General features: G+C 37.5%; 1 protein-coding gene across 3 annotated transcripts in view; it reads left to right on the forward strand.

Moving 5' to 3' along the window:
• Positions 1-7,147, forward strand: part of PRKAA2 (protein kinase AMP-activated catalytic subunit alpha 2) — a 57,308-nt gene extending 50,161 nt beyond the window's left edge. For 2 of the 3 annotated variants that reach the window (XM_065897646.1, XM_065897654.1), the window contains exons 7-9: positions 2,894-3,398; positions 5,111-5,237; positions 6,457-7,147. In XM_065897646.1, the coding sequence (XP_065753718.1) occupies positions 2,894-3,398; positions 5,111-5,237; positions 6,457-6,695 (871 nt within the window). In that variant the 3' untranslated portion in view covers positions 6,696-7,147. Of the gene's footprint in view, positions 1-2,893; positions 3,399-5,110; positions 5,325-6,456 lie in introns of all 3 variants that reach the window. The other variant, XR_010656789.1, reaches the window with a different exon arrangement.
• Positions 7,148-7,489: the final 342 nt, after the last annotated feature.

Genomic DNA, 7,489 nt, shown 5'->3' on the forward strand with positions numbered 1-7,489 from the left:
TCTTATTGCTGCTTTTAGCAGCTGGAATGTTAGACAGTTGCCATTGATTGTTTTTGACAAACGTTCTGGGGAGAAGGCTTTGTAGAGGGAGCTCTGAGTCAGGTCAGATGAAGACAGGGCTTGAGTGTATAGGTTTCCAGAGATCTGCTAGCCATGTCAAATAACGACAGTTCTCTTGGGATAGGACTCTTGGAGAACTCTAAACCTATTCTCCCCATCCCCCCACCAGTGGTTGCTAGATGCTGGTTTTTTGGGCTACAATGATTGTGAGGCTGTTGGTTTTCAAGGCTACCGTAGAAATGGGGAAAGGAGATGGATATGGAGTAACTTAACGCTTTATTGACTGGGGGATTTTTGCAGAAACTAAGACTAACCTGTGGCTGTAATACGTCTCTGGTCAAAAATGTGTTAAAGTATCACAGATCTCGCTGTTCTTACTGAGACTCGGCCAATTTTTTAAACAAACACTCCTCAGATTATTACAGGCCTTTGGTTAATTTCCAGAGTTCTGAAAAAGTTGATTTTGACAATTTTCACTAGTACTCTCATTTCTGTTATGGAAGAATGAATTTTTGGAGTTCATTCAAAAGTGTTCACCTTCCCTATTTGATATTGATATTTTAAAAATGTTAGATGTGTAACAATTAATTTTTTTCTATTATTTCTTTGGAAAAAATTAGTATTCACCAGTCATTTTATTACTAAACATTTATTTAAGTGCTTATTATTATCATGATATAGCAATTAAACACATTTATGAATTCATTTTTGACTTCATTGGCTATTCATCATTTATTCTGCATTTATTGAGCATTTACTCTGTACTGGGTACTAGAATGCAGGTGAATAAGGCATGGTCCCTGTTTCAAGGAGTTCCCAGTTTAGTGGGGAGGATTAAGAAAAAAAAAACTGTAACAACTATAAGAAAGTATGAGTGTTACAATAGCGTCATCTACTAGAAGCTGTAGAAGTTTCATCTCTGTGTGTGTACTCAAGGCCTGGCACACCATCATTTCTCACTTGGGCTGTTGCACCATCCTCCTCCTCCTCATTATTACTCTTATCTTTTCAATTCAATTTCTTTATCACAAGCAGAATGATCTTTACAGAATGCAAATTAGATCATGTCACGCCTGTCTCTTTAAAATCTTTCAGTTATTTTCATCACCCATAGTTTCATCCAAAAACCTTTTTTATAGCCTACAGCCGTCAGAAATACCTTTTGCCACTCCAACCTGTAACTCGTTATGATTTCATGAGTGTGGCCTCAGTTCAGTTCCTTGAACATAGCAAAATTTTTTCTTATCTCGGAGTCTTCGCATGTATTGTTTGTTTTGCTGGGAATACCTGTTCCCCAGCTCTGCCTAGCTGACTTCTAGTCATTCTGGTATCTTCTTAAATATTACTGAGAGTGGCTTCCTTAATCACCTACCTCCCATTCTGAATTATATACTCTTATTTTACCCTGTACTTTTCACTCATAATCTTTATCACAGGATTTTTATATTTGTGTATTTGTAACTATACATTCATTTTTGAGAGTGTTTGCTTAATCTGTATTCAGCTAGAATATAATTTCTGTGAGAAGGAGTGTGCCTTTTTACCACGGTATGTCCTTAGTAAATATTCGTAAATGAATTAGTCAGTAGAAGGCATTCAGGTAAAATATATACTGATCTAAATTTAGCTTAGGGAGTGCCCAATTTACCATGTAGCAATGCTTACACAATCTTGAAGGCATAGTGCATGTTAGTTAAATGAAAAGGGGTGGGATATTCTAGGGTGGCAATAGTAACATCATGTGCAAAGGCCCAGAAGAGTGAGAAAATAAGATCTAGGAGACTGGTTCTCAAACAGTTTGGTTTGAGTACCCCTTTACAGTCTTAAAATTGAGGACTCCAAAGAGTCTTTTTTAAATATAGGTCGTATTTATCAATACCGTATTAGAAACCAAAACTGAGAAATTTAAAAAATATTTATTTCACTTAATAATAATGAACCTACTACATGTTATTCTGAATAATATGTCTCTTATGAAAAATAACCTTATTTTCCAAAACAAGAAAATATGGTGACAAGAGTACCTGTATTTTACGTTTTTCAAATCCTCTAAATCAGAGACAGCAACTAGGTTCTCATTATCTGCTTCTTCAGTCATCTGTTGCAATATGTTGTATTAGTTGAAGTCTAGGAAAAATATCGGATCTCAAATAAGTGGTGGGAAAAGGGAGGAACATTTTCATAGCCTTTCAGATAGTTACAGATATTTTTCTTTGATATTAAACCAAAGCTTAACATGTTAATTGCAATATCAAATACGAAAACATATCAGTGAACTTTTGTACTTTATTACATTAAAATCCACTGGTCTGTTCTGTATTTTGAGTGGATCTTTTGCCCATGTATGATTCTGTAACATCTTGCATTGGTCATATGGAAAATACTGGGTTATTGAGGTAGACTGATGTTCCAAGTGGTGACACATTTTATTATATAATTATATCAAATTACAGTCCTTATCCTCTGCATGTAGTAGCCTTTAAGTATTGAGAAGCTGTCAAACTCTTGGAGACAGACACAAATTATGCAAAATTCTAACATTTTGCTTGAAAGCTTGAATTTTATGATTGGCAACAAATACTGCCAGTTGTTTCCTTTGACGTGACAGGCTCATTTCATTTATTTTTGAGAAAATGTCAGCCAAATACCCAAGTCTGAATAATCATAGTTATTCAAGAGCAGGGATGAATCAACTTACCCAGGGTCCAATAGCTAGTAAGTGACTAGAGACCAGGTCTTTCTGATTCTGTTATATTGTATTACCCCATGTCTGAATTGTTCGGGACTTGCCAAAGCATGTTCTTACAATAGTGTATTGTGGTATTTTTCCTAGAGAGCATGAATGGTTTAAACAAGATTTGCCCAGTTACTTATTTCCTGAAGACCCCTCCTATGATGCTAACGTCATTGATGATGAGGCTGTGAAAGAAGTGTGTGAAAAATTTGAGTGTACAGAATCAGAAGTAATGAACAGTTTATATAGTGGTGACCCTCAAGACCAGCTTGCAGTGGCTTATCATCTTATCATTGACAATCGGAGAATAATGAACCAAGCCAGTGAGTTCTACCTCGCCTCTAGTCCCCCAACTGGTTCTTTTATGGATGATAGTGCCATGCATATTCCCCCAGGCCTGAAACCTCATCCAGAAAGGATGCCACCTCTTGTAGCAGACAGCCCTAAAGCAAGATGTCCGTTGGATGCACTGAATACAACTAAGCCCAAATCTTTAGCTGTGAAAAAAGCCAAGTGGCATCTTGGAATCCGAAGTCAAAGCAAACCATATGACATTATGGCTGAAGTTTACCGAGCTATGAAGCAGCTGGATTTTGAATGGAAGGTAGGAAATTGTAGTATATGAAGATCATTTGTAGAAGCCATTTTTTGTGTAGTAAGCTGCTCTGAGCTGCTGAGTTGAGTACTAAGGTCAATAAAAAAAGTTGTTTTTGATTTAGATATGAATTTAGTGGTCTTGATGCTTCTGGCTGATAAATCCCATTCTTTCCAATAATGTACCATGTGCATTCAAAACAAAACAAAACAAATCTCTGTAAGGATGAAGAACTGTCAATGTTGGGGACCTATGTATTTTTTAAATTACAGAATAGCATTCTTGGCTGAGAAACAAAGTTTTAATCAACTTGAAATCTCTTGAGAAATTAATCTCTTGAATTCAAGAGAATTTAATCTCTTGAATCTCTTGAGAAATCTCTTGAAAACCTGTTTCAGCATGCATCGTAACAATAAAAAGTCATGTGTCTTCAAAGACACTGTGTTTTTACTTTTCTCTCTCCTTTTTAAGGGAGGGTTTTTTTCTTTTTGCCAGTAGCTGTAACAGCAAGTGGTTGACACAAATTATACCATCAGGACATATTTATTCAGTAAACAAATACTTTTCTGTAAGTTGAGAAAAATCTGTCTTATTTGGCTTGTTCTTTTAGTCCTTAGTTGCAGTTTATTTTTCTTATTCTCAGCCCACATTTTACTTTTTTATTAGTACTCAAATTCGTTTCAGTTCTATTTGAGTGTATGTGGGGGAAGAATCAATTTTTTGCTTTCAGGTATCTTTTACTCTTGTTCCTTTCTTGAGGACTGTGAATGTACTTTTAACGGAAGAAAAAAATTTTCAAACATATCATGTAAATATTCATTTGACCTATTTTTATTTCATTATTTGTACATGGAATGAATAAACAAAATAATATTTCCTTAAAACCATTAAAAAAAAAACAGATCTCCCTTTTCTGAAGCAGTTTTATTTAGTTTAAAAGGAGATGTTAATGTCTTTAAAATTCTTACTGAGGGGCTTCCCTGGTGGCGCAGTGGCTGAGAGTCCACCTGCCGATGCAGGGGACACGGGTTCGTGCCCCGGTCCGGGAAGATCCCACATGCCTCGGAACGGCTGGACCCGTGAGCCATGGCCGCTGAGCCTGCGCGTCCGGAGCCTGTGCTCCGCAACGGGAGAGGCCACAACAGTGAGAGGCCCGCGTAAAAGAAAAAAAAGCAAAAACAAAAAATTCTTAATGAGAAATCTTTGGAACTAATTTGATGTTTTGAAAACCAGAATCTTCTTTATCTGAGTTGTGGTTTTATTATCTTCAAAAGGCAAATAGTATCTTCTTTACGAGATTACTACGATACTTAAATTCGTGGCAGTACCTGTTAACAGTTCCTGATTCAAACCATTGACATGTTATTTGTCCTTTTTCTGTCTATTCTATATTCATAGGTAAAGGTATCCATGTTGATACCTTTGGGCAACCAAAATATTACTGATGGTTTAGACTGGAGGCATATCTGGAAAGAAGGCCGGACTCTCTAGGGTCTCTGAGTTCCCTTTGAATTTTAACTGTTGTACACAGTACTGTTAGTGGGATTAAATAAATACTAAACTACTATGTAATGTTAAAAAAAAAAGATCATTCAGGAATTCCCTCTCTACCCCACCTCTATCAGTTATTTGTTTTGATATTATTCTTTGCAATAAGAATAAGGGAGATATTTTGCAGTTTGTTATTTCGAATGTTTTTCCTTAAAGATTTTTCATTTTAGGTAGTGAATGCATACCATCTACGTGTAAGAAGAAGAAATCCAGTGACTGGCAATTATGTGAAAATGAGCTTACAGCTGTACCTAGTTGACAATAGAAGCTATCTTTTGGACTTTAAAAGCATTGATGGTAAGGAAGCCATGCAGGCATGAGCTCTGAGAAGATAAAACTTGGCACTAGTTGACAAGATATTAAACCATCTCAAAGACATGGTGGGTAGGTCTTCTATACTGGTTTTTAAGTAATCTAGACTTAACTAAAAATGTAAGTGAAACAAAGGATTGAAGATGTGGAAAATCTCTAATCTAGCACTGTTGCCTGTGGAGAAAAGTAAGGAACAACAGGAAAGCAATTTTTACCTAAAATTAATTGATGTTGTTAGATTCTTTGTCACACTTCTCCATTCATCTTTTATCAGTAAACATTATAATATCTAAACTTCATTCTTCATCAGCTTCTTTCATCTTGGGTGGCCAAGGTATCCAGATAGGCCTTTCCTGAGATTTGGGCTGGATTTTGGTGCCCATGGCCATCCAGGAGGCAGAGGAGTCAACGGAGGTGGTCATGTCCAAGGACCTCGTGTGTGCCAAGAGTCAAACCTGGCTGAGCAAATGTGCTTATTCCACGCAGGGGCCCAAGTGGGATACAAGCAGAATAAACCAAGAGTCCACCGCTGGATGGAACCAGAGGAAAACGGAGTGCATAGTTAGGGAAGTTGTTTTCAACAGCATTTGAACTTTATTCTTAAACTGCCATCAACTATAGCTGTGTTTATATGGTCCCCAGACCACCTTCATCAAAATTACCCAGAGTTCTTATTAAAAAGAGGATTCTTAGGAACTCTCCCAGACCTAGCAAATCAGAATCTCTTGAGATGGGTCCTGGGAAACTGGGAATCTGCCTTTTAAACAAGATTTCCCTTGCCCCTTCCCCTAGGCAGTTGCAATGTACGCTGAAGGATCAGTGCAATGGTAACTTTTGTTTTTATCTTAATGATTTTTTTCTATTGATACAACGCAAGAAAATAATCCTCCAAAGGTGTGCTTTCTTCAAATGAAAGGGATATCAGTTTGATTTCAAGGTTACTGTCGAATACCATGTTGAGAAGGATTTAGGAGTCACATTTTGACCGTACGGGAGTGTTGAGATTGGTGAGTGATGTCTGTTACGATTGTGGGAGGGAAGAGCTTTTGCCACCCCTGCTCCTAAAACACTGAAACGTGACATTTGCTGTCAGGTTGCCCTTGCTCAGATGTGTTTACTTAATACTCTGAATAAGGTATCTTCATAGGAAGGGCTTGGGCAAATATACCTTTCATATAAATTGCTCTTCTTTGGTCCATTTCAGATGAGGTGGTGGAGCAGAGGTCTGGCTCCTCAACGCCCCAGCGGTCCTGCTCTGCTGCTGGCTTACACAGACCGCGATCCAGTTTGGATTCTGTAACTGCGGAGAGCCATTTGCTCTCTGGTTCCCTCACTGGCTCCCTGATCGGAAGCACATCGTCTTCAGTTCCACCTCGCCTGGGCAGTCACACCATGGATTTTTTTGAAATGTGTGCCAGTCTGATCACTACTTTAGCCCGTTGATGATCTTTCCTGAGTTTCTATCATCTTTCTGTTTTTGCACTGTGAAAATCAGATATATTCTTTAAATTATTGTTTTACTTATGGATATCACATACTCTGCAGTACTGGTTGAGAGCTGTGACTATCTCCAGGGGACGCTCAACACCACTGAAATGACTGAAAGCGTAAAAGTCTGACATTTCATTTACTGTAGATATCTGTAATTCTGTTTTGCCTCTGATAAATTTACATAGGTAGTATCTTTAATACGTGAACATCGATGAAGGTTATTGTTAATCTAAAATTGTGGATTCACTACAGATGATTAATACCCCTTTACTGGGAAACCATCTCAGTCAAAGGGTGGTTGGGCAACATCTTCTTGCTTTACTGTTTAGTGTAGGTAAATCCAGTTTGCTTCCTAAATTTCAGCAGGCTTTAAGCTGTGTTTATGCACAAGAAGATTAAAAAAATAGCCCAGACATTAGTAAGATAGTAATTAAATGTTGAAATCCTAAGAGCCAGCCCCCCAAATTTCAGAAACCAAGTTCTGCTAGCAATTTTTGCAGATATTGCCCAGCGTTCAACAGAAGGGCTGTGGGCCTGAAACAGGTAACGGTCATTTCCAGGTTCCTTAAAAACAGCTATAACCAACTAGAGGTTTTATCTTGAGATTTTCCTGAATAACATATTTAAGAGCCTTCAAGGTTCTACTCAGTACTGGAACATATGGAATTACATCCACCTTTGTCTTTTTCATAAACTTATATATCATTTTACAACATGCCTTCAACATCTACGTTTCTCAGATTCTT

The sequence above is a fragment of the Phocoena phocoena genome, chromosome 1, assembly GCF_963924675.1.
Source record: "Phocoena phocoena chromosome 1, mPhoPho1.1, whole genome shotgun sequence".
In the NCBI taxonomy this organism is placed as follows: domain Eukaryota; kingdom Metazoa; phylum Chordata; class Mammalia; order Artiodactyla; family Phocoenidae; genus Phocoena; species Phocoena phocoena.